General features: G+C 48.2%; 1 protein-coding gene across 1 annotated transcript; it reads right to left on the reverse strand.

The window, feature by feature from the left end:
• Nucleotides 1–790: 790 nt before the first annotated feature.
• Nucleotides 791–10,114, reverse strand: LOC130113719 (hatching enzyme 1.2-like). Its single transcript, XM_056281324.1, has 9 exons — nt 10,065–10,114; nt 7,717–7,826; nt 6,642–6,687; nt 5,483–5,635; nt 4,824–4,941; nt 4,366–4,544; nt 4,124–4,205; nt 1,277–1,406; nt 791–1,096 (listed from the first exon to the last, which is right to left on the reverse strand). The coding sequence occupies exons 1-8, from the start codon at nt 10,072–10,074 to the stop codon at nt 1,280–1,282; spliced, it is 825 nt and encodes a 274-aa protein (XP_056137299.1). The 5' UTR covers nt 10,075–10,114; the 3' UTR covers nt 791–1,096; nt 1,277–1,279.
• Nucleotides 10,115–27,211: the final 17,097 nt, after the last annotated feature.

The following is a 27,211-nucleotide window of genomic DNA, read 5'->3' on the forward strand; positions in this document are numbered from 1 at the left end:
CCAAAGACTAGCGAGTCTAGTCATTCGTGGACGTTACACAACCCCCCTCCTTCAGGAAGCGCGTCCCCGCGCTTCAGCATATCGGCTCCCTCACGCCTCTGGGCGCACGCACTTCCGATGGCCTCGCGGTCCCACCATCCCACATCTGACACCAATGTAGCGAATTCAGGGGGTAGCCAGGTACCGCCGGATCCGGGACGCGAACCCGGGTCTCCCGCACTACGGGCGACTGCGCTAACTAGTCGACTAAGAATCCGACCCATTAGCCGAGGGCTGGCGAGTCTACTCGTCCGTGGTCGTTACACCCCTGGTGGTCGTTACACGTTGCAGTCGCCCATGGGGGTCGGACCCTTTAGTTGACTGGTTAGCGCACTGGGGTTCGCTTCTCGGCTGCGGTGGTTCCCAGCTAACCCCCTGAATTCGCTACACTACTATTTAATGATTTTGTATCCTGGGTGTGTTACCTATTGTCAGTAGATTGTAGACAGTTTGAGGGACTCCTCGGCTGAGGGGGTTGGGTGAATTGTTTTACAGTGTACTAGAGTCAAAAGTCAAACCCAGTTAATGCAATAACGCTGATGAAGTTTCAATTTTTGACTATAATTGTGAGAGGCTGTGCGTCACAAATTCAAATCAGGTTGGCATGCAGCGATTTGGGGGGTCTCAGCCATCTCTGGTTCCTCCAACATGCACATAGACGATGAGCAGGGGTCCTGTGACAGACGCTGTGAGTTGGCAGACATAAGAGTAGTGTAACTAAACCAAAAACAAAATAGGCAACACACATGCATTTGGAATGATTATCATTTATTCACACTCCGGTCCTCAGCTTGAAAAGCAAAGCACCCTCTTCCTTGTTTTACAGGAGCAATGGTCAGGCTACAGAATCTAAAGCAAAGCTGCTTTGAAATTTGGTGACATTTTGAGACACACAACAAGCGAGTCTTTGGTGTTCTGCTTAAGGTTTATTGGTGGCATTCAAAGCAGAACGTTAACTCTCGTTAAAATGAGGGGAAACAACCCTAGAAATGCATTACAGTGTGGTTGGTCCTCTGCATTTTTTCAGTCTGTGGATCTTCAGGGTTGTCTTGGTAATCTGTTGGAAATCAGAGACAGAAACACCTGATGTTAAAGCCATACTGCAGCATGTGTTTTATGTATTGGGGACCCAGAAGATAAGGAGCTCCAGGTCTGGCCCCCGACTGGGAATGGAAGCCCCATGCTTAACCACCAGAGCTACAGAAGACCTGATTTTCATGTATGAAAATTATCTTACACTTTAACACTTGTACAGCCTGTTGAGCCTGATGATGTCGTTCTTGCTCATCTGGGTGGCCTTGCCAATCTCAACATTCTGGTTGGGGATGGGCACCATGGTAGGCTTGTTGTTCTTGGAGAATGCGTACCTGCAACCAGACAAGAAGACACTTAGCACAAACGGGGAGAAGATACCTTGATGGATCACCACAATGTATTAAAGATATTGTGAGGGTCCCATGGTCCTCGCCCTGGCACTCATTACTACCTATTGCTCTTGACGTCGGTGATGAAAGAATTAAAACTCACTGAACAGTTATACTCATGTTTTGTCACTATGGATGAGGACATCACCTGAGTGACCGGGTTGTGAACTGTACAGATGTTGCGGAGAACAGTACGATTAGGCACTAGGGAGATGGACCTCTGCAGGACAACATGCTGAGAGTAAACACTTCCCCCACACGTTCCCAACCTGGCCATAGAATCCCAACAAATACATTTGATTTGTTAGAAATCCAAATTTATGGGCGTCCGGGTAGCGTAGCAGTCGATCCCGTTGCTTACCGACATAGGGATCGCCGGTTCGAATCCCCGTGTTACCTCCAGCTTGGTCGGGCGTCCCTACAGACACAACTGGCCGTGTCTGCGGGTGGGAAGCCGGATGTGGGTATGTGTCCTGGTCGCTGCACTAGCGCCTCCTCTGGTCGGTCGGTCGGGGCGCCAGTTCGGGGGGGGGGGGATAGCGTGATCCTCCCACGCGCTACGTCCCCCTGGTGAAACCCATCACTGTCAGGTGAAAAGAAGCGGCTGGCAACTCTACACGTATCGGAGGAGGCATGTGGTATGCAACCCTCCCCAGATCGGCAGAGGGGGTGGAGCAGTGACCGGGACGGCTCGGAAGAGTGGGGCAATTGATTGGATACAATTGGGGATAAAAAGGAAGGAAGGAAGGAAGGAGGGAGGGAGGATCCATGAAATGAAAAAGTAATCTAAATTTATAACTAACTTGTCGCATTTTGTTCCCGGGTCGTGATGTTTGTCATGTCAACCACAACATTTTTCACTTTTTGTGCAGCCAACAAAACATAAAATGGCAAGAATCCAAAAGTTTGAGGCGCTCACAGTTATAAAGGGTGATGAGCAGCATGGCTGGTGTGCTACCTTTTGCTGCCATGCACTTGCATGGGACACAGTTAGCTCTGGTTCAGGCACCGGTTCCGTTCAGGATTCTGAGAACCTTTAGGTGCTGTGTGGCGAACGGGCCCGCGTTTCGACCAATTTTTAGTGGAACCGTTGTACGTCATCAACGGGGGACTTTTTGCGTTGCACACCGGATGTAGTACATCCCACTGAAACCCACTAGCTAGCAATAATATGGCATCATATTATTACATCGCCCAGCTCCACTTTTGGACAACTCTTTTTTATCGTCTCCGTTGTCCTTCTTACGCTTTTTTTTAACTTGTTGATAATTTGTTCTTGCGTTCGAGTGAACCATTCTTGGCTATCTCTTCTACTAATTCGCCATGCAGCTTACTCTTTCTCGCGCTACTCTCTAGTTTTTCCTGAAACTCGGGAGATGCCCAGATCACAGCCCTAGAAAGAGAGTTACGTCAACTCCGTAGACGTCAATGGGCCAATTATTTAACAGCAATGGCGGATCATGGGAGCCCCGGATAGTTCCAAACAGTGCGACCCGGGGCAATAGGATTTCTATGGCCAAGGTATGTTTCTCGCATTAATCAAAGGTTAATTTACAGGTAAGAAGCTACAGTTGACATTTTAATGATGACCATTTTACAAGCACGTTTGAATCAAATTAACGATGTAATTTAAAGCGTGATAGCTCGTAAGTTTCAATAATAATGTTCCTACACATGCGCATAGAATATGTGTCACGTTGGAATATATCTATATCTATATATAAATGTAAAAATCTGAAAATATTGGTTAGTAGTCACCAGAAATCGCGGCTAAGCAGTTCATTAAAATGACCCGCTAAGCTTCGTTTGGAACTATTCGGCGGCTACATGAACCACGTGACCCTCTCGCGTTCTGACCCCTCATTGACGTAACTCTCTCTTTCTAGGGCTCTGGCCCAGATAACAGCAAAACACCGTTTCCTCAGCTGACCACTACGCACCCTTGTTATCTTCCGATTCCGCCATTATCTACCGTCAGGCTATCTCCTCTCTTCTTCTCTTCTTCATTATCTACCGTCAGGCTATCTCCTCTCTTCTTCTCCTCTTCATTGTCTACCGTTTGGCTATCTCCTCTGCTTGGTTTTTTTTCCGCACCCGCATTCCGGGGAACTCTGCCTCTGATTGGCTAGTACTCGTTGCCTCCGTTGGTTAGGTTGGTTAAGGTTAGGGTTACGGATAGGGTTAGCCAATCAAAGATAGAGTAGGGGCGGGTCTTCCCGGAATCCAGGCGTGACGGAGGCGCGTTCTCGCGGAAAACGGGTACGAAAACAAATCACGGATCTCCTCTCTTCTTCCTCTGGAAAGTCACACGCCCATTGATGTCGTCACGGTTCGCGCTGAAAAACCTGTTTTTTGGTGCCGGTTCGGAACTAACTTTTCGGGTTCACAACCAATTTGTTTTTGGTCGAAATGCTCTGAACCGTTCAAAAAGGGTTTGCGAACCGGCACCGAACCCGTTCCTTGTTGGTGGAAAAGGGTGTATCTATGTGATGGTACAACTTTATCGCCTTCGATTTGGTGTCAGCGGAGACATGGGTAAGGAGATGAGTGGACGTTCCCTTCAATGAATGCAAATTAAATGAACAAAGCGAAATGATGCTAAAATGACGGGACATCTGGGCAGACAGAAAAGTAGGTTGGTGGCGTTATTCATCACTCGCCTGTGGTACTGCATGACAGAATTGTAGTCGTAAGGGGTTCCCTGGTTCAGGGTGTTGATCTTATCGAAGTTGTGCTCCATGCCTGAAAGAAAAGAAGAGCCACTCAGAAAAACAACAGACAGAATGGTGTGTGTGTGTGTGTGTGTGTGTGTGTGTGTGTGTGTGTGTGTGTGTGTGTGTGTGTGTGTGTGTGTGCGCGCGTGTGTGTGCGCGCGCGCGCGCGCGTTGTCCGAGTTACTAACCAGACTGGACATTCTGCAGGAGGACGCGGATGTGGTTGTCCCTGTCAGAGCGGGTCTGCTCGTGGTTGAAGCCCAGGGCGTGGAGCAGCTCGTGCTGGACGGTGTTGTGGTAGATGCATCCGCTGCGGCTCAGGGACACGGTCTGGGCGTAACCACGGCGACCAACGAAAGAGTAGCATCTGCATGCAGACGGAAGAACATGAGGTGTGACAGGAAACGCCATACATCATATGGAAAAACACATCCATCCATTATCGAAACCGCTTCTCCTGCTCTCAGGGTCGCTGGGGATGCTGGAGCCTATCCCAGCAGTCATTGGGCGGCAGGCGGGGAGACACCCTGGACAGGTCGCCAGGCCATCACGGGGCCCACACACACACACACACACACACACACACACAAACAGTCAGAATCTCACTCTCTCTCACACACACAAACACGCGCGCGAGGATCCCCACCCGTTGAGGGACTGGATGCTGAGGTAGTCTCTCTGGCCGGTGCGCTTGACAAAGCGGATGCAGGAGATGCTGCTGAAGGACTGCAGTCCGCGCTCAATGATTGACAGCTCGCGGGAGGCTGGAGATAAGCACACAGAGAAGACTCATTCATTCATTCATTCGTTTTTCTGCTGCGAGTATGTGCATCCCGATCCAGTGCAGCCAGATCTTTGACTTTTTGGTTAAATAACTTGCTAAGTGAGCTAAAACAGAAGAACGATTAAAGGTGATTATAGTGTCAAACTACATGAAAATATCTATAGACACATTGAAATATAATAAAAAGGAAGAGGAGGAAGATAAAGAAGCTGTTTTAAAAGTGTATCGAAACGGTGAAAACAGAAAATAGGCTGCATGAAGGCATCAATGCTGTTAAATATGTATAATTACAGGAAATATAATGATAAGAAATAATTCAGATCCTTTTTCTATTCAGTTTCAACGTAATTTTAAATTTGCGTTCAAAAGCTGCAGTCTGTCAGCTTATGCTCATGCAAAAAGTGATTTAACTTGAAGTGGCTGGAGATTTATGCACACTCGGGGCGCCCTTAACATCGTGCAGGACTGTTTGTTCGTTCAGATTCTCTGGGAGTCACGTGCAAATTACCCCGGGTACTTACAGTACTGGTTAGCAATAGCGTAGGGCACGTAGACATTGCCGTCGGCGGACTTGGACCACATGCATCCGCGGGAGGTGCAAGGGTCAGCGTTCCTCTCCATCTCGTTGTCATAAGCAATGTCATCCACAACGTAGGGCTCATCCTCAGTGTGCTCTGTTGGGTGGAGGATGTTGCATCACAATATGCTCTTTATGAAATATAACAACAGCAATATGATGATCTTTTTTTGTGTGTGTGGGGGGGGGGGGGTCCACCTTTTTCCTCCCCAACTGTATCCGGCCAATTACCCTACTCTTCCGAGCCGTCCCCGTCTCTGCTCCACCCCCTCTGCCGGTCCGGGGAGGGCTGCAGACTACCACATGTGGAGTCGCCAGCCGCTCCTTTTCACCTGACAGTGAGGAGTTTCACCAGGGGGACGTAGCACGTGGGATGCCCCCCAGTTCCCCCTCTCCCCGACAGGCGCCCTGACCGACCACAGGAGGCGCTAGTGCAGCGACCAGGACACATACCCACATCCGGCCAATTGTGCCTGTAGGGACGCCCGACCAAGCCGGAGGTAACACAGGGGTTCGAACCGGGCGATCCCCGTGTTGGTAGGCAACGGAATAGACCGCTACGCTACCCAGACGCCCTCTATGACGATCATTTCAATGCCAAACCCTGTTTACAAAATGGTTTGCCAAAGTAAATAAGAAGGCACTGCAAGCAAGCAAGTCCACATGATATCGTACATGCACAGCGGTTCTGCTATTGAGCCTGAGCAGCTAAGGACTTGGTGAGTTCGCATTTAGCAGAATTGTTCTATAAGTGTACGGTGACCATCAGGCTTTTAGGGCATATTTCACGAAAGAGAAGCCAGCAGCTCGTAGTTGGGGGGGGGGGGATGATACGATCCTCCTGAGGGAAGCTCACAGGGGCCGAGCACCGTTGCTCATTCTCATGTTGTAGCTGAAACTGTTGTGTTTTTCAGAGTTTCTTTGGTTTCGAGCCTCGCTGAACACTTGTCAACTTTAGAGCTCTGCCATCATATAGTGTTTCTTTGCCTCCCCCCAGAGATGGACCACTGTAGATAATCATGAGTAGGTCCATGAGTTGCTTCCCATCTGAGAAAAGGGATATGACACCATGGTAAAAACCAACAGGGTGAACAGTGTCTTACCAACATCCTTGTTCGCCTCCCACAGAAGCTCACCGACCGACAACTCCTGAAGAGCCTGAGGAGGAAAAATGACAAAACTCATGGAGCCATCTGGAATATTCACATCATATATGTAGTGGTAGGTGTCCTCTGCTGCAGGTGTGTAGATGTACATGTATAGTATGTTGCCTATATGTTGATATACGTTTCGTCGTCTATGTGGGGTGATGATGTATATTTCACTTTTTTGGGGGGGCGGGGGGTTTCCCCGCTATTTTCTTCCCAAATGTACAGCAATTGTCATTGTAAATGTAACATGTTAAATTAATTGTACCCAGGGGTAATTCCATAGATATAGACGGTGTTTTTTCAATTGTATCCGGCCAATTACCCCGCTCTTCCGAGCCGTCCCGGCCGCTGCTCCACCCCTTCTGCCGATCCGGGGAGGGCTGCAGACTACCACATGCCTCCTCCCATACATGTGGAGTCACCAGCCGCTTCTTTTCACCTGACAGTGAGGAGTTTCACCAGGGGGATATAGCGCGTGGGCGGATCATGCCAATACCCCCCCCCCAGTTCCCCCTCCCCTCCCCTCTGAACAGACACCCCGACCGACCAGAGGAGGCGCTAGTGCAGCGACCAGGACACATACCCACATCCGGCTTCCCACCCGCAGACATGGCCAGTTGTGTCTGTAGGGACGCCCGACCAAGCTGGAGGCAACACGGGGATTCGAACGGGCGCCACCCGGACGCCCTCTATTTCACTGTAGAGCATGTACGGTGTGCTTGTCTGACTTTAAAATCCAGTGTTATTCTGCTTTCACAAAGTCACGTGCAGCAACGCATGACGTTATGTTGCCTATTTCAGCAGGTGCGTGTGATGTGGGCTTGTTGTGTCCTACAGCAGGGCTCATACTCACAGATATCACCCAGTCGACACCGGAGGGAGAGGGACACAGGGAGGGAGAGAGAGAGACACACACACAGAAAATCATTGTAATGTTAGACGTGTTAGGTGGGTGAATACATACAGAATCCTCCCCACCCCCGAATCACAACTGAGTCAAGAATCAACGACCCGAGGAGTCCCTTACCTCCTCCTCCGCCCAGGCAGACACCACAAGGAGGGCCAGAAGACCCAGCACGTACTTCAGGGCAGCCATGATGACGTGCACAGTGTTAATAACTGTACACTCCTGCCACTCTGTATTTATAGGCAGAATTTGTTACTCGACTCTCCTTTTACGGTGCTGGAAAACACCTCTTTGGCCACTGATAAGGAGCACATTGCCTTGACAACATACTGTCAATTCCCATGTCAAAAAAAACACACAAAAAAAAACAGTGCTTACAGCAGCAATATTGTTCTTGGAAAATGTATATGTTGACATGTGAATGTGCGTTGTTGAGACAGCTGCTTTGCTCCAGAAAGATAGCAAAGACCAGACACTGGATTGTTCCCGCTGAATTCAGTGGGAACATCCCAGCGACAAAAACTTATAAGTGAAGATGGATATATAATCTGAAAAGGAGGCGCTGTCTCGGATTTTGCAAGCGCCTTGGTTATTAAGGTGATAATTCCCCCTTGACTCATCCCTTCTCTGTGCCCACTAAACGCACTTTATCCATTTCACCTAATCCACTTCAAGGTTGCAGGAGGCAGGGGCCTGCACCAGCAGGCAGTTTGTACACGTGGGGGGAACAGCCTGCACAAGGTCGCCAGTCCATCACACACACACACACACACCCCACACACACTCATTCATACCCACGAGCCGTTTAGAGACTCCCCCAACATGCACGGTTTTGGACTGGAGGTGGAAATCTGCTTGAACCTCCAGGAGAGTTAACCTTTAAACAGTTGTGCTCCTCCCTTCTTTGTTACTCTAGCGCAAACCGGTTTACGACATCAAGAATAAAAGTTTGGAATCAAATCAAAAGAAAAGAAACAGCAAACAGTCCAGCCTCACTGAATTCAGCAGAAACAGTCCGTCTGATGTACGCCGGCGACTTGAGTCCTGTCCCCTTATAGCGCCGGCCTACAGCAACTGCTCAGCCTGCTCGGGTTATGGTGTACAGCGTGACGTTATTAAAGTTAACTCTGAAAAGAGTGTTGTCCTGATTGCTAAAACCAAGGAGGATCGGAAGGAAAAGTTTCCTTCATTCTTCATGGTGGACAGTCTCGACGGGGTGAAAGAAATAGTGTCAGTCTTTCCATGAAGATGTGATTAGAGGTGGGTAAACGACTCCAGCTTCATAGAGAAATAGAAGTACTGAGTTGGCCAGCCCACAACCCAAAATGTACACCAGCAGTGCATGACCACAGGTACGGGCAATGGACCCACCACGGCCGAACTGCATTCTGCAGAATCATATCAAACGGGGAACCCAACAGCTTCCAGAACCTATGCCAATTATCTGAACTCAGTAATAGACAGGATTCTTATACTAGGTGCTTAAGGTCCGCCACTATTTTCTGAAGGAGCTCAAAGGCCCTCAACCTAAATTTTATTCAAAACTCATCCAGATTTTTATAGATGCTTATAAGGGTGAACGTAACAAACGGGTCATTGGAAAATTATATAGTGCTATCACCTCAATGCACAGAAGTTCAACTGACTATGTCAGGCAGTGATGGGAGGAAGATATGAGGGTGAGGATGTCTGGTTACATGCCCGGGAAACTCACTGCACCACCACTAACTCACTGACCTGGTGGGACTTCTGCTGGAAGGCCTTGGTTCGGTTTTTTATAACACCAAAGCAGAAATCCAAGTTTTCTGGGACCCAGCACCTTGCTGGAGAGAGTGTGGATCGGTGCAAGTGGACCATGCCCACATATTTTGGTTGTGTCAACCTTTCTGGGACAAAGTGGGACGTTTTATATCTGGGATCCTGGGCTTTAATATTGGTGTGTCTTTTTCCTCTGTATCTTGGCGTTCCCCCTGAAAACGTATGTAAAGGTGACGCCTACCTCCTGAGAAATGTATTGGTAGCATCCAAAAAAAACTGTCACCAAATGTTGGCTGCAGAGAAATCCTCCAAATATGGACCTTTTTACTGGAATTGTCAATTATATATGCTCAATGGAAAAGATGACTTTCGCCCTTTGTCTACAGACAGACAAAGGGGAGAATGGGATTGTTACTTAAAGGAAACTGTTGATTAGTGTTTTTCTCTCTCTCTCTCTCTCTCTCTCTCTCTCTCTCTCTCTCTCTCTGAGCGGAAGTGCGAGTGAGCGTGCGGAGCAGACGCATGAGAGCGGTTGTGAGCGTTTTTCTATCTTTTTTGCCTTTTTTCCGTGCAAATATTGTACATAGTGTGTTTTGTAGGGTTACTGTCTTGGTTTGTGTATATAAGGGGGTTTCAAGGGGTTTTGTGTGTGTGCGTGTTTGGGGTCTGGTCGGCGTGCTAAACGCCGACATGGAGTTTACCAAACTCACCAGAGAACATGGCCTTAAAGTGTCGCCCGGTTTCCCGTGTTCAGTGGAGGACTGTGCCCCGGCAGTGGGGGAGGTTGTGGGTCACAGCAGCGTTAAATCTGCTGCTAGGATGAACGGCGCTGTGGTGATTTTTGTCGACGCTGTAGCCAAAGCACACCAGGTGGTCGAGGCCGGCGTTGTTGTTAATGACAGTTTCGTGTCGGTGTCGCCGCTCACCACGCCGTCGACGAGAGTCCCCGTTTCAAACGTCCCGCCGTTCATCTCCGATGAGTTTTTGTCCAGAGAGCTGTCGAGGTATGGAAAAGCAGTCTCGTCCATCAGGAAACTGTCGTCTGCCTGCAAATCGCCGCTCCTGCGACATGTCGTTTCACACAGACGACAGGTTCACATGATCCTGAACAAACACGACCAGGACTTGGATGTGGCAGAGTGAAGCGAGAGGACACGAACAGAGTGAAACCAGGCAGAACAGCGAAGAGACAACAGAAAAGGGACAGAGTCCAGATCACAGCGATGAAACTGAACCACCTAAACAGAGTGAGAAGTCTAAACAGGGATACGTAAATGTTGAAAACGGAGCACAACGTGAACAGGCAATGGCATCAAACGCTACAGGTGGAGTTGCAGAAGGTGTAGTGTTGAGCACTGAGGAGGACTTGCTGGAAGATGAAACAGTCTGTAAGGTTCCTGTGCTGAAGAGAAAGCAGGCAGCTGAAACGAGTGGCTCTCAAGCCAAGAAAGGAGCATTGACAAGGGAGAGAAGCAGGCAGTGCGAGGAGCACCTGTCTGGGGATGAGTTGAGTGTGGAGGAAGAGGAGGAAGGGGACTGTGGTATAGGCAGCCGGGTACCTGTATTGAAGAAGAAGCAGCCAGAGGTACAAATGTCTGAAGATGAGTTGGAGGAGGATGGTGGTGTAGACAGCCAGACTCACACTTCCTCCCAGTTGTCAGGGGCGGCACAGCAGGAGTACTACGATGCACGCCAGATTAAGAAATTCTTGCAACGAACAAAAAGTTTGAGGAATTTCAAACTTGAGGACTTCTTCGCAGACAAAGAGCTGTTTCTGTACTCTGTTAAATCCCAGATGGGACACAAAGACGGATGCGGCTACACTGATCAGGAGATATACAGGCTACGGAAAATAGTTCTGAAAATTAAACAAGAATTACAACATGAAGAGTCAGAGGCAACATAAGACAAATCTTGTCCCATCCTGGTCAATGTTGTTGATGAGGTTTGAGACCAGGCTGGTTGACAAGTGTGTTGCACCGGGCGTTCTTCCTCCTACTGCTGCTGGAGGAGCTACTGATACATGGAACCAGGCTGGTTGTCTACGACTGGTGCCTTTCAGGATTTCCCGGAAACTGTTTTCCTCCATGACCATCACCCCGCAGCGCATAGTGGCTGCAGCAGGATGGGGACTCAACAACACCGAGGCCGTAGCTCAGCTGCTCAACATGAGGTCTCCATGCTGCACAAGAGACATTTTATAGCTACGAAGTAAAAACTGTCTGAAGGAGATGTTTTTTTTACAAATACTTGTTTAGACTACTCAATGGTATTAGTTTTTCCCTGAAACTGTTTTTTGGATGAGCTGGATTATAAAGAGATAATTGTGTTTGGTTATAAGCTGTTGGACTATTGGACTGCAGTGTATTTGGAATAAATGTACGTTTTAAAAGTAAAAAAAAGTCTCTCTCTCTCTCTCTCTCTCTCTCTCTCTCTCTCTCTCTCTTCATTCTCATTCGGCAACATTGCTGAAATTTATGTGTAATGATCTGTACCTGTGTATGTGTCTTTGGTGTTTGATGATAACAAGCAAGACCTCTTGTTCTGTACTTTGTATTTGAAATTTGAAATGCTGTTAAAAATAAAAAGTGAAAAACAAATTCCTCATGGCACACCAAGCACTACATGTGGTGAACAAAATGAGCTATCTGGGTCACATCATCAGGGATGATCTATGTGATGATGATGATGTGCAGTGCCAGTGTTGCAAACTGTATGCACAAGCCAATATGCTGGCACGCAAATTTTATATGTGTACAGATGAGGTTAAAACTGCTCTTTTTAGGGCCTACCGTACTCCACTCTATACTGCCCACTTGTGGTGCAAACATGAAAAAGCTGCAGGTAGCACATAATGATGCATTCAGAATCTTGCTCAAGCTTCCGAGATGGACAAGTGCAAGTCGTGTGTTTGCGACTAATGATGTTCCCACTTTTCATGCTGTGTTGAGGAAGTTTATGTACAAATTTATGTGTCGATTAACTGATCCTAAGAATGTAATTATAATGCTGTTAACGGAGCCTACACTAAGTGACACCAGGTACTCCACTTATTTCTGGTAACATTGGAACAAATGTCTGTGTAGCTTTTAATCATTGTGGCTTGTGAACCTCTGTTTTAGCTCTATTTTTGTGTTGTTGTCCTGTGTTGTATTTTTTTTAATATAATCTTCACGGCTCGTGTCAGACATATAATTTAGCTAATGATGATGTCTTTATAATTGATGTCTTTTGTGGTTGTGGAGCCGCCCAGACAATACCAAACCACACAGGGTGTGCTAGTACAGGGACCTGTGCACAGGCTTGTTGGATTTTTTATTTTTTGTTTCGTTTAATAACTTCAATAATTTTCCAGTACAGCAAACTTTTATCAAAGAAACAGAGACGACAGAGGACATTCATGACCAGGGAATCATCCAGTGTTATTACCGGACAAAGCAACCCCACTGAAGTGACACATTGATATATGCAGTAAATGTGCCGCACGCCTTCCCCTTAGCATCAACACCCCGTTAGGCAGCCTTCAACAGGAGCCCGTACGGACGAATGGCCCTCTCCACCATCACCTCCTCCTTCTCGTCCGATGTCCCTGCAGGGATAGGGATCAGCCAGTACCTGTCCTGGTAAAACTTCTTACGGTACTCCGGGTTGATGCGATTCTGCAGAATCACGATGTACTTCTTGCCGTCCTTCTTGGAGATGAAGGTCTTGGTGTAATACAGCGCGTCTGCGATGTGGGGGGTAGAGTAAATCCCCCTGCCGTACGCCTGGCCCGAGCCTGCCTGTTAACGACGCCCGACGGTTAGTATCAGTGAGAGTTTACAGAGACGTGTCTTGGATCAGTCAGTACTATTGTTGGTATCATCTCAGACATAATAAATTCATATAGCATGCACACGTGCGCACAAGCACGCGAACATTGCAGAGCGGGAGTAGGAGAAACGTGGATCAGATAATTGAAAGTTTGTAAGTGTGCAGAATTTAATGTGTTGTGAATCACACAGAGAAGACACTGTTGGTCTGGCCGTGCCACGCACACACACACACACACACATTCTTGTATCTCTATCTTTGTGAGGACCCCTCATTGACTACATTAATTCTCTAGACCTTAACCCTAACCTTAACCATTGGAGCTACATGCCTAACCCTAACCCTTACCCAAGTCCTAATCCTAAAATAGACCCTTAAAGAAGTGAGGCTACATTCCTCACTTTACAAAAAATGCCCTCATTCAAATGGTTAAAACTCAAATTGGTACTCACAAACATAGAAGTACAAGGACACACATAAACATCCATCCACCAATTATCCAAACCACTTATCCTGTCCTCAGGAGCCTATCACCCACCACACACACGTAGGGACAATTTAGCATGGCCGATTCACCTGACCTACATGTCTTTGGACTGTGGGAGGAAACCGGAACACATCCACGCACACACGGGGAGAACATGCGAACTCCAAGGAGAAGATGACCTGGCTGGGACGACCCCCAAGGTTGGACTACACCGGGGCTCGAACCCAGGACCTTCTTGCTGTGAGGAAACCGCGCTAACCACTGCACCACCATGCCGCCACGCTGAAACATATAAAATGTTATTTATGTGGATTCACTCTTGCATTTTATGAATGCTTGCTAAACAAAAAATTACCTCATAGTGTCCTTCGATTATGCCTTCAGCATCCTTCTTTGATGTCCCATGGTAGGACACAGGCCACTCCCCGGGACATGACTGTGTACTACGCCATGATTTTCCCAGCCATTGATTTCCATCGGGGTATTTATCAAGGACCTGAGATGAAACGATAGGTAGGTAATAATGTGTTAGATGCCAGCGTCCTAAAGGTTCTGCGAGGCAGATCTTTGGCTGCTCCACCCAGTTGCCGTTTGGCAGCTTGCTGTGAAGACAGTATGAAGGAAGACATGGCAAGCAGTTGGCAGATACTGTTAGTCGGTGCACTTACTCCACCCTCACAGGTATCATGCAGTTAAGAAAGTGTACGTTTGAGGTACTGGAGTGACAGCAGACTAACACCCAGCATCCCAGCACTGAGCTGAATAGTTCAGATCTCAGTGCCGGGGGGGGGCAGTGTGGGCCCCAACATGTCACGTCACCCTGGAAAAATTGTCATAAAATTCAACGTGACTGTTCCAGCTGGAATTCTGGACCTGTTGATTGTCATGCTGAGTACACGCGCTTCCGATGACCTCACGGTCTCGCCATCCCACTTCTGACACCAATGTAGCGAACGAGGGGGGGCAGTCCGGGAGACCGTGGGTTCATCGGAAGCGCGTGCGCCCAGAGGCGTGAGGGAGTTGATATGCTGAAGCGCGGGGACGCGCTTCCCGAAGGAGGCGGGGTAGTGTAACGTGCATGGATAAGTAGACACGTTGGTCCTTCACTAACGGGGCGGACCCTTTAGTCGACTGGCTAACATTGTCGCTTGCGGTGTGAGAAACAAGGGTTCGCGTCCCGGCTGTGGCGGTTCCCGGACTGCCCCTCAAATTCGCTACTATATATATATATATATATATATATATATATATATATATATATATATATATATATATATATACGCACGTTTACTTGGAACTTGCGTTTTACCTCTTTGCTGTACCTTGATAACATGAAAACCTCACAGGAGCACTGATTTTATAGGCCACACAACTGCAGGTCATTGATTGTAATAGAGGTTATTGATGAGATATGACACCAGTGTATTTGTATGACTCTGTGTTACTGTGTACTATTATTTTGTTTACAGTCAGTGATGACTTTGTTTGTCCACAAGTGGGCGGTGTTGCGCTTGCATGCGCGGATTGATTACGTCACTGAGACGCTGTTCTTTTTTTTCCAAAACGACCGTATAAACGCAGGCTGCATTTTTTTTCTCCAGCAGAAGTTCGGTAGTCAGTACGATTCTTTATAACGGTTTAATAATCCACTTCATCTGCACAGAGATAGACATAAAGTATTAGTCAAGTCTTCTAACAGGTTATGCGCCCAGATAACGTTGGATTATTTAGTAGTTGATAAAAGAAGTACACGAAGTGTGATAACCTCGGATGGCGGGATGCGCGCAGGTTAGCACGGAGTAGCAAGTTAGCAAGTGTGAAGCTAGTTAGCATCGAGAGAGCCTATCGGGAAGCTAACAGAAGCAAACGCTACCTAGGGAGATGGAGCGGAAGAAGAGCAGATGGCCCACATTCAACGGACAGGCCGATGAGTATGAACTGTGGGAAGAGCGAATGCGCTGATGCATGCATGGTGTGGGGCTGAAAACCACCATCCTTACCGAGCCCGCGGGACCTTTGACAGCGGAAGAGCAGGCCCTAGACGAGGAGCGGAACGCGGACGCCTACTGCGCATTGGCGCCTTTATTGGACAACACAAGCTTGGGACTGATCTTCAGAGAAACGAAGAGCAAAGGTAGAGAGAGTCTGCGGGTGTTGCGGGAACATTACATTGGTAAGGGCGGACCCCGGATTGTCACTCTGTATGTAACATTGACTGGGCTAAAGAAAGCTGATAATGAGACGATAACCGAATACATTATCCGAGCTGAACAAATCATTACGGCTCTCAAAGGGGCGGGAGAAGCACCGAGTGAGGGACTAATGATGGCCATGGTGATGAGGGGGTTACCCGAGAGATATAAGCTATTCACTCTAATGGTGACACATGGCGACAGTGAGTTGACATTGGGACAATTTAAGGCCAAATTGAGAAACTTTGAGGCGGCTGAAGATGTAGCTAATGCTACAGCATCGGACGAGACGTCCGAGAGGGTGATGAAGGCCCACGCAGCGCCTAAGAAAAAGCCAGTGAAACGCTGTGAGGGAGATGATGAACAAACGGTGTGCTGGCGATGCGGTGACAAAGGCCATCGGAAATCGGACTCTTCACGCAGCGTGTGGTGCAGCTTCTGCCGGGTCAAGGGTCACACGGACAAAGTGTGCAAGAAGAAGGACCGCGCTGATGGAGCCAGGTGTGCACGCGAGCAAGGTGGCGGCGGCGGTGGTGGTCACGGAGCAGGTCGAGGTCAGGGACCGGGGAATGCTGCGGAAGAAGAGGACTACATCTTCAGAGTGCAGGCTGGAGAGACCAGCTCAGCAGGACCAGGACGACGGCAACAGTTCAAACCAGGATTGATTGTGGACTGTGGGGCTTCTTCCCACATAGTCAATGATAAGAAGAAGTTCAAGAGCTTTGACAGCTCGTTCGAGCCAGAGAAACACTGCATGGAGCTGGTGGACGGTAAGCGCACCTTTGGTGTGGTGCAGGGCAGGGGAGATGCTACGGTATGTCTGCTCGACAGTGAGGGGCGACGGTGTAGAGTGACACTGCGGAACGCACTATATATTCCATCGTACCCCCAAGAGCTCTTCTCTGTGAAGTCTGCGACAGCACACGGAGCCAGTGTGTTCTTCGAAGAGGGCAGAGGTGCCCTGATGTTACCGGATGGTACCAGGTTTGACATTTTTGTACAGGGGAAAATGTACTATTTGCAAACTGAATGTGTTGTTGAAAAGTGCCATGTGAGCCATGATATAGAAACTTGGCATGAGATAATGGGCCACTGCAACTATGACGATATCATAAAGCTACAGGATATCACTGATGGTATGCATATAAAGGGTAAAGTGTGTAAAACTGACAGAGTGTGCAGTATGCATAGAAGGGAAGTTTACCCAAAACAGGAACAGGAAACCTACAGACAAAGCCAAGACACCACGGGAGTTGGTAAACACTGATTTAGCCGGTCCTGTGGCAAACGAGTCCATAATGGTTTCAGGTACATGCAATTATTTACAGATGTGTGCACAGGGGCAGTGTATGTTTATTTCTTAAAAACAAAGAGTGACACAGTGCAAGTGACCAAGAAATTTCTGGCAGATGTAGCTCCCTATGGGACAGTGAAATGCATAAGGTCGGATAATGGAACTGAGTTTACAGGCAAGGAGTTTCAAACTCTGTTGAGACGGAACAAAATAAGACATGAGACGTCCTGCCCATACTCTCCCCATCAAAATGGCGTTGCAGAGAGAGAAGGACGCACACTATTCGAGATGGCAAGGTGTATGCTAATAGATAGTGGTCTACCAAAGAGCCTCTGGCATTATGCTGTACAGGAGGCAGCCCACACCAGAAACAGATGCTTCAACAAGCACACAGGCACTACGCCATACACGGCAATGACAGGAAAAAAGTGCAACGTGGCTAGAATGCAAAAGTTCGGGTCAGAATGCTATGCTTACCAGCAGGACAAGAGAAAGTTAGATTCTAGATGTGAGAGGGGACATTTTGTAGGACACGACAAGAACAGCCCGGCCTACCTAGTCTACTACCCTGAAAGTACAGAAACACAGACTAGTTAAGTTTGTACACAAGGCAACTAGTGAAAATGAGACTCAGACACCAGGTCTGCGCCCAGAAGACTGGGTAAGAGAGAGAAAGTCTGTTGAGACAGCTGCCACTCAGCCTAGAGTACAGAAAAATGTACAGACTGATGGTACACAGTCAGCACCCGAGGATGATGACGAGGAGCACCCAAGGGTGACGTCACAAGCCTCAGCCAGTGGGAGGTACCCCCAAAGGGAACGCAACCCTCCGAGATACCTGATTGACTATAGTCAGGGCGACAGTGATGACAGTTCACTCACTACTATAGATTATGCATACAGGGCAGTGTGCGGTGTCCCTCTGACCTTTAAAGAGGCCATGGACTCGCCAGAGTCAGAAAAGTGGTCCAGGGCAATGGACGAGGAAATGGAGTCTCTAAGAGACAACAAAACATTCACCCTTACAAAATTGCCAGAGGTCAAGAAAACAGTGGGAGGAAGGTGGGTGTATGCGATAAAGACAGATATAGACGGACACGACAAGTACAAGGCTAGATTTGTAGCAAAGGGATATAGCCAGAGAGCTGGGGTGGATTATGGGGAGACATTTTCGCCGACAGCCAACCTAACAAGTGTTCGAGTGCTTCTACAGAAGGCAGCTCAGTATGACTTGATTTTACACCAGATGGATGTAAAGATGGCCTATCTTCATGCCCCCATAGACTATGACATATACATGGAACAACCTGAGGGTTATATTGAGAAAGGAGAAAAACTAGTGTGTAAACTCGAGAAGTCAATCTACGGCCTCAAGCAGTCTGGCCGCAATTGAAACTTACTGTTACACGAGTGTTTGACAGGTGATGGTTTTACACAAAACCAATCGGACCATTGCGTGTACTCCAAGGAGTCAAAGGAAGGGAAAACGATCATTATAACCTGGGTAGATGATCTTATCATAGCATCAAGCAGCACAGAGATGCTGAGTAAAGTGAAAAAGATGCTGTCCACAAAATTCAGAATGAAAGATCTGGGCAGGTTGAAGTGCTTTCTTGGGATGGACTTCACTCAGTCTGCCAACTGTGTAACAGTTTCACAACAAAGGTGCTCTGAGAAAATATTGGAGCGTCTGCACAGAGATAGACATAAAGTATTAGTCTAGTCTTCTAACAGGTTATGTTTGCTCTGGAAAGAATAGCAGTCATAGCTACTTTACTTATTGTACGTAGCATTGAGATCTGTTTATTCTTGGTACATGACATTAGGATGTATTTTTCTTATTTCCCTCTCTCTCTCTCTCTCTCTCTCTCTTTCGCTCGTGTTTTGATGTGTTTTCTTTTTTCTCTTATTGTTTGCAGCAGTTGAGTTTGTGTTGTGCAGCACAACTTGCATTGAATTTGCAGTACAATGGGAATTGAGTTTTGCAATGTGTAGTAGCAGAATTAACTTAAGAGTAGGTGAGAAGGGGTAGGGAAATAAAAGTGTATACTTCCTCCTACTCCTTTTCCAACATACATAAATTTGTTTGCTGAGGTTGATGTGTGGATTTGTTGATCACTTCAGATTATTGGCAATGGCTTATCTGTATGTTATATCCTGCTTATTTACATGTTCGACATAAATCATCACCAATTTATTGATGTTATTGTAGCGAATTCCGGGGGCAGCCGGGGAACCGCCGCAGCCGGGACGCGAACCCAGCTCTCTCGCACCACGGGTGACGACGTTAACCAGTTTAACTGTAACAAATGAATTTACTGTCCATCAGATCACATCAGATTTAAGTTTTAAGCGTAGGTCAAATAAATTATTTATTTATTTATGACATTATGGAATCAGTTATGAATCATGAACACAGCATTTATGCAACAGCACTTACAATATTAATAGTCAGCTTTATAAGTTTTGGTAGTTTTTAGAGGTTGAATTTGATATAGATACTAAACCTAATAAAATGTAAACACGAACATGAACACACAAAATACAATGCCAAAAAGCATAACTGTTGCGGGGCGTCCGGGTGGCGTGACGGTCTATTCCGTTGTCTACCAACATGGGGACCGCCGGTTCGAATCCTTGAGCTAGCTCTGGCTTGGTCGGGCCTCCCTACAGACACAATTGGCCGTGTCTGCGGGTGGGAAGCCGGATGTCGGTATGTGTCCTGGCCGCTGCACTAGCGCCTCCTCTGGTCGGTCAGGGCGCCTGCTCGGGGGGGGTAACTGGCGGTAATAGCGTGATCCTCCCACGCGCTACATCCCCCTGGTGAAACTCCTCACTGTCAGGTGAAAAGAAGCGGCTGGCGACTTCACATGTATCGGAGGGGACATGTGGTGGTCTGCAGCCTGCCCCGGATAGGCAGAGGGGGTGGAGCAGCGACCGGGGCGCTGGTTGACAAGCAGGCAAAAGTGTCCAGTATTGGCCATGTTTTTCTTTCGTTTATATTGTGTGAAGTCAAATATTTCCCTAAATTATGAATGAATGTACCAATTAGGGGCGGCACGGTGGCGCAGTGTTTAGCGCGGTCGCCTCACAGCAAGAAGGTCCTGGATTCGAGCCCCGGGGTAGTCAACCTGGGTGGGTCATTCCGTGTCGTCCTCTTGTGTGGAGTTTGCATGTTCTCCCCGTGTCTGCGTGGGTTTTCTCCGGGGTCTCCAGTTTCCTCCCACAGTCCAAAGACATGTAAGTCAGGTGAATTGGCCGTACTAAAAACTGCCCCTAGGTATGAATGGGTGTGAGTGTGTGTGTGGGCCCTGTGATGGCCTGGCGGCCTGTCCAGGGCGTCTCCTCGCCTGCCGCCCAATGACTGCTGGAATAGCCTCCAGCATCCCCTTGACCCTGAGAGCAGGATAAGCGGTTAAGATGATGGATGGAGGGATGGATGGATGTACCAATTAGCCTAATGATTTTGTCTAATTTCAGTTCTGCGGAGTTTGGTGTTTCGGTGTTTGTACAGCGTTGGAGCTGTGTTCGTTGGGATTAGCCTTATTAAGCATCAGTAAAAGGAACTCGGAGCCGCACATTCGATCATTGGGCGGCATACCCTACATAGTCCCCTTTAAGTGTTTCGTAAGACACTACTGTCTTACAAAGACGGAGCGCATTGTAGCAAGACTCAAAGGATGGGGACTTTTTACATAATGAGTCATAAGATGGGTGATAGGGTCAAACACAAATGTAAATACATTCATCTGTTACGCAGCAAAAACGAGATCATAATTCCTTTAGCAAAAGTGGTGATGTATAGTGAGTTTTATGTGAGGTACTGCGTAAGACTCATATAGCCAACCGGCGACCTGTTCCAGAGAAACAGCCATGCTGGAGGTAATAGCGTGATCCTCCCACGCGCTACGTCCCCCTGGGGATATTCCTCACTATCAGATGAAAAGAAGTACTTTTTAGTGTGTAAACGAGATGACCTTGTCACGTGGTCAGCTATGCACAGTCAGAAATTACTTGTCACTCTGTGTGTGTGTGTGTGTGTGTTTGCATCTCTGTAAAAGATATGTGAGGTATTGCGTAAAACTCCAGGCTGAACACTGTTGCAGACCAACGCCTTCTGCCTGCAGGAGAACACCTTCGGCACCACGCCTCCCTGACGGATGTCATTCAGCCCCCCCCCCCCCCCCGTCATCTTTTCTCATTTTATTTAAAGCTGCTGCTGCAGGAAACTTTAGAGAAAATCAAACCCCTCCCCCCGCTCTGCCCCCGCCGTCCCTCCTGTAACCCCTACCCCCCACCAGGTTCATCCACATACCCGAGTTTGCCTGTCTATGATTCAGTGATAGATTATGACGGGCGTATGACAGAACAAGCCCGTAGGCACGTTTCTTTATATTCAGGGAAGGGAAATGCGGGACGTGTATGGTGCAACTAGAGTCCTGGATGTGGGGTGTGTAAAAGACCATGTGTTTGTGTGCAGGGCGAGTGTGGTGCGTGTGTGCAGGAATGTAAACGACTGGAGGCTGTTCGTGCGTGTGCGTGCTGGTGAAGCGCAAGTCCAGGAGTAGGGGTTCTGCGGGAGGCAGCGTGGGAGCACAAGGGAGGGGTCCGAGGAACACAAGGAGACGGGGGTTCTGGGAGGACGGGTGGAGAGAGACACGGAATTAGACTCAGGAATCATAATGCAGGAATTGCAGGAGAAAAACACAGCCAAAGCGTCTAGCGATTTATTGGTAACTACCGCACTAGATGGCACAATCTGGCATCGATTGCACGTCAGCGTCCTCTCTTATAGCTGGCTGCAGATTGGCTTCAGGTGCGTGGCCGCGCTCTCAACGAGCGCGCTGATTGAACCCTGCCGGTAGACTCAGTCGGAGACGCGCCTTGCGTCTGGACCACAACAATTAATTGAATTGTAACTATAACACCCCCCATTGTCTTTTCTCATTTTATTTAAAGCTGCTGCTACACGAAACTTTAGAGAAAATCAAACCCCGTCCCTGCTGTAACGTTCGAAACTGTGGCCTATTAGTTAGAGGGATAGTCAGTGGTCGTGTCTATTATAAAGTGAATTCTTGGATATTAAATGTTCATCGCCGATTTTCCGTAGTGGTCCCAGTAATATTTGTTGTTAAAGTGAACAGAAGCAGCATATCACATGACATGGTTAAACTACGTCCGAGAAGAAAAAAACAACAAAAGATTATAAGTACAGTTGCAAGAACAATACTTTCCACTCATATCTTGGGATGTTTGATCTGAAAGAGAATTTAATTGTAAGTATAACTATTTTTTCCTCCCACCATCAAAAAGACATGCATGTTAGGGTTAACACTCCTGTCTGTTTTCCTGAGCAAGGCAATGGAAAGAAGAACTGGACTCGGTCCCCGGGCGCTGCAGCTGCCCACTGCCCCTAGACAATAGGATGGGTTAAATGGGCCAAACTGATACATTGTAACCGAACGATGACAAAAACAAAGTGGCGTTGGAAACATCCGCTCACGAGCACGCCTGGCACGGCGACGCCTGCACTCACTGCAGCCTCACAAGTGGAGCGAGACTGGTAGGCGGAGAGCTCCGATTCTCTGCTATCGCGAGACCAGCAGCCGCGAGCGCTGGAAAGTCTGGGCGTGACACCCCCCCCCCCCCCCCTTATAAATGAGCTTCAGTTAACACTGTGACTCATCTGGGCTATGTAATGATCTGTGCCCTCTGGCTATGTTAACTTATAACATTAATAAAGCAAGGACGACTTCTCTCGTGCTGGGTGTTTATTCACCGACCGGATTCCGACTGACGTTGTTACGTACATCACGTGACTTTGTTGTGGCGCTACGGAAAGCCGTAAGGGACATTAGCAAATCAACTATTACTAGCAAATATTACATCTCCCTTTTTCTGAAAAGTGCTGCTTTCTCTGCAGAGATACAGACCACGTTGAGCACGTTTATAAGCGAATACAATCTTAATAAGAAAGAATATGAAAGTGGAACTCTTATATAACTGGACTGCAACAAAGTAGTGTAAAACATTTCCTTCACTGTCTAAATGTGACACCGTAATAACATTTCATCTTTTTTTTCATTTCATTACTGGTAACTGCAAACAGCAGGTAGGTACACAAGGTAAGTGAACGCTGTAAATATTTCTTTTCAAAACATAGCAGGTATAGTACAGGTTGGTGTAAAATTCTCTTTTTTTAACATTCATAAGTCAAGGATTTGTCTTGGTTTGATCGTGCGACCTGACCTCGTGGTGTAACCAGGCTGTGTGTCTGGTTGTCGCTGATTGTTCGTGTCTGGAGGTTCAGCATGCTCTTGCTGATGGGCTTGTGTGTTGTTGTTAGCGCTGGTAACAGTCTGCTGTGAAGTGTGTGTGTGCGTAGTGTGAGTGTTCACTCTGCTTTGTCGCAGGTGTTGACGGTTGCGTTGGTAGATCTGACCTTCTTTGGTTTGGATGTGGTAGCTCCTGTCTGTGTTCGCTGGTCTTTCCACAGTTGCAGGTCTCCAGGATCCATCCTCCTGCCGGAAGCGGATTGGTGTGCCTGCGGGCAGGTGGGGCAGAGGTTTGGCTGTTCGGTTGTAGTATGCCTGCTGGCGCTGTTGACATACCTCTCTCCTTTTGTGAACATCCTCCTGACTGGCGATCTGTGGCTGCAGGTGTTTTGCTGTTGATGGGAGAATGGACCGCAGCCTCCGACTCATCAGTAGCTGTGCCGGTGATTTCAGGTTGTCCACCGGTGTGTTGCGATACTCCAGTAAGCTCATGTAGGGGTCTTTGTTCTCAGCTTTGGCTTTGTCCAGGATGCGTTTGGCCGTCTGGACAGTCTTCTCGGAGAGGCCGTTGCTCTGTGGGTAGTGGGGGCTTGTGGTGGTGTGTGAGAAACCCCATGTCTGTGAGAAGTTGCGGAACTCACCAGAGCTGTAGCACGGACCGTTGTCGCTGATGATAGTCTCGGGGATTCCGTGTCGAGCCATTGCTGCTTTCAGCTTCATGATGACGGCAGATGAGGTGCAGCTGTAAAGTCTTTCTAGCTCGAAGAATCTGGAGTAGTAGTCCACAGTGACTATGAAGTCCTGTGAGTTCCATGTGAATAGGTCTGTGCCTATCACTTGCCACGGCCGCTCGGGTATGGCGTGTGACATCATTGGTTCCTTTGCATTTGCGCTGCGCCGTTCTTGGCATATGCTGCAGTCTGCTACCGCATCCTCGATCTGTTTCCCCATGCCAGGCCAGAACAGTAAGTCTCTTGCTCGGCATTTGCTTTTTTCCACGCCAAGGTGGCTGGCATGGATGCGCTGTATCATGTCCTTGCGAAGCTTTTGGGGGACAATGATTCTCTCACCTTTGAACAGGATACCGTCCATTTCTGAGATTTCTGCTCTGTGGTTCCAGTATTCCTGGATGCTGGGCGGGCACTTTTTCTTTGTGTCTGGCCAGCCAGTGAGTGTGGCTCGTCTGAGTGCGGTGAGCTGTGGATCTTGCGCTGTTTCCTGCTTGATTTCTGTGAGTCTTGTGTCGCTCACAGGGATGTTGCTGAGGACTGTGTGCACTTGGGCCTCCATCCCTTCCTGTAGGTCACTGTCGTGGTGTTCTATTGACTTGCGTGACAGTGTGTCGGCCACCGGTATGTCCTTACCGGGGCGGTGGATGATTTGGATGTCGTATTTTTGGAGCGCCAGGATCATCCGTTGCAGCCGGGGTGGTGCTGCTGCCAGTGGCTTTTTTAGTATTGCCTCCAGAGGCTTGTGGTCTGACTCCACAATCACTTTTCGTCCATACATGTACTCGTGGAACCTCTTGCAGCCGAAGACCACAGCGTAGAGCTCCTTCTCTATCTGTGCGTAGTTTTCTTCAGTGCTGTTGAGTGACTTGGACGCATAGGCAATTGGTTTGCCATCTTGGAGCATGACAGCCCCAAGGCCACTTTTGGATGCATCCACTTGGAGTCGCAGCTCTTTCTGCGGGTCGAAATATGAGAGTACTGGACCTGGGTGCTGTGTAATGAGATTCTTCATCTCTTGGAACGCCTTGTCGTGGACTGCATCCCACACAAACTCACTGTCCTGTTTCAGAAGCTGTCTGAGGGGTGAGTTTATCTGTGAGAGGTGTGGAGCAAATCTGGCGAGGTAGTTGATCATGCCGAGGACTGTCTCCAGCTCTGCTTTGTTCTGTGGGGGTTGCATGTCCTTGACCGCCTTCACCTTGTGTGGGTCTGGTTTGATGCCTTCGTGTGAGAGCGTGTGGCCGAAGTAGCTTACCTCGGACACGCATATGTGACACTTGTCGGGGTTGAGCCTCACCCCTCGCTCCCTTGTGCGCTTCAGCATCGCTCTGAGACGCTGGTCATGTTCCTCTTTAGTCTTGCCGAACACTAGTATATCGTCCACTATGGCCGTCACACCGTCCAATCCTTCATATGTTTCATCCACGCGTCTCTGGAACTCGTCTTGAGCGGACACGATTCCGAATGGCAGTCTGAGGAAACGATACCTGCCAAACACTGTGTTAAATGTCGTCAACATTGAGGATTCAGTGCTCAGTTTGATGGCCCAATAGCCTGACCGCGCGTCTAACACGCTAAAGTACTCAGCTCCAGCAAGCTTTGTGGTGGCGTCCTCCAGCGTGGGGAGGGGGTAGTGAGGTCGTTGTATCACTTTGTTAAGAGCTCTGGGGTCTAAACACACTCTAAGTTTGCCTGTCTTTGGCTTCTCAACAATGACGAGTGCGTTCACCCATTCTGTGGGTTCTGTTACCTTACAGATTATGCCGCCTTTCTCCATGCTGTCAAGCTCGTCCCTCAGTTTGCTGCGTAGGGCGATGGGGATTCTGCGTGGCGGGCAGACGACCGGCGTTGCATCTGGTGTGACGCGGAAGGTGCACTCGCCTGGGAACTCTCCTATTCCTTGGAAAACATCTGCATACTCATCCATTATGCTCTGTGATGTGACATTGTTTTCCTCGCTCACAGCCATCACTATTTTTACCAAGTTTAGGTCACGGCATGTTTTCATTGCCATGACTGGTGGGGCGTTTGTGTCAATGACGTAAAAGTCCAGCATAATTGCATTGTCTCTGTACTTACATTTGAGTTTGCATGTGCCTTTCACGCTCAGCGCGCCTCCTCCATATTCAGTGAGTCTGTGTATTGCTGGTTTCAGTGTCACATTTTTGAACAGCGCCTGGAACAGGTTGGTGGGAATAGTATTGGCCTGTGCCCCAGTGTCTAGTTTAAACTTTACCTTCTGTGGAGGTGTGCCAATTCCAACCTCTACGTAAGCCTGCTCGTTGCTTTTTCCGTTGTTCTCTATTGAGATGCAGTCTATGTACAGCTCTGTCTGTTCTCCCACAGCGGTGCTCTCCACTGTAATGTTGTCGAAGTACAGTTCTTCCTGCTCTCTGTCAGTGGTGTACTCTTCTGGGTTCTCTCCGACGGCATGTACTGTGCCGCGGTAGTACTTTGTCTGTCCCTGGGAGCTAGACTTGCATACTTTAGCAAAATGATTGAGCTTCTTGCATTTAATGCATTGTTTACCCTTAGCTGGGCAAGTGGCTTTAGCGCCGTGTAGCCCTCCACAATAGCTACACGCCCTAGCGGCGGTGCTAACGTCCCTTTGTCTGAAGTTAGCGTTAGCTGCTTTGGGTGCGTTCGGTTTGTAAGTCTTTCTGCCTATTGCGTGCACCGTTTCATGTGTGCTGCCCTGGCCCATAAACGTTAGCTGTTGCTTTGCTAGCTCGTGTGAGCGGGCTACATCTATGGCTTTTTCTAGCGTTAGCTCAGCTCCCTGGCTAAGTAGCTTTTCTCTCACTCTGGGTGAGTTGGTGGCAAACACGATGCGGTCCCTGACCATCTCGTCGGCATTTGGGTAGCCACAGTCTTTGACTAGGAGCTTTAGCTCAGTTATAAATTGTTCTAAGGATTCACTCTCTCCCTGCATCTTTTCATGAAATTTATATCTGGCATAAATCGGGTTTGCTTTGGGGGTGATGTACTCAGTGTACTTATCGTAGTACGTTTCTAGCTTCTTGGCTTGTTCTCCGCTGAGTGTCCAAGTGTTGTGCACATCTCGC

Source organism: Lampris incognitus, chromosome 6, assembly GCF_029633865.1.
Source record: "Lampris incognitus isolate fLamInc1 chromosome 6, fLamInc1.hap2, whole genome shotgun sequence".
In the NCBI taxonomy this organism is placed as follows: Eukaryota; Metazoa; Chordata; class Actinopteri; order Lampriformes; family Lampridae; genus Lampris; species Lampris incognitus.

What these genes read in the sequence shown, in the direction of transcription:
- LOC130113719 (XM_056281324.1), bottom strand. An exon ending in CGCTATTGCTAACCAGTACT is followed by an intron (nt 4,942 to 5,482) that starts GTAAGTACCCGG and finishes GCTTATCTCCAG; the next exon opens with CCTCCCGCGAGCTGTCAATC. An exon ending in TCTGTCATGCAGTACCACAG is followed by an intron (nt 1,407 to 4,123) that starts GCGAGTGATGAA and finishes GTCTGGTTGCAG; the next exon opens with GTACGCATTCTCCAAGAACA.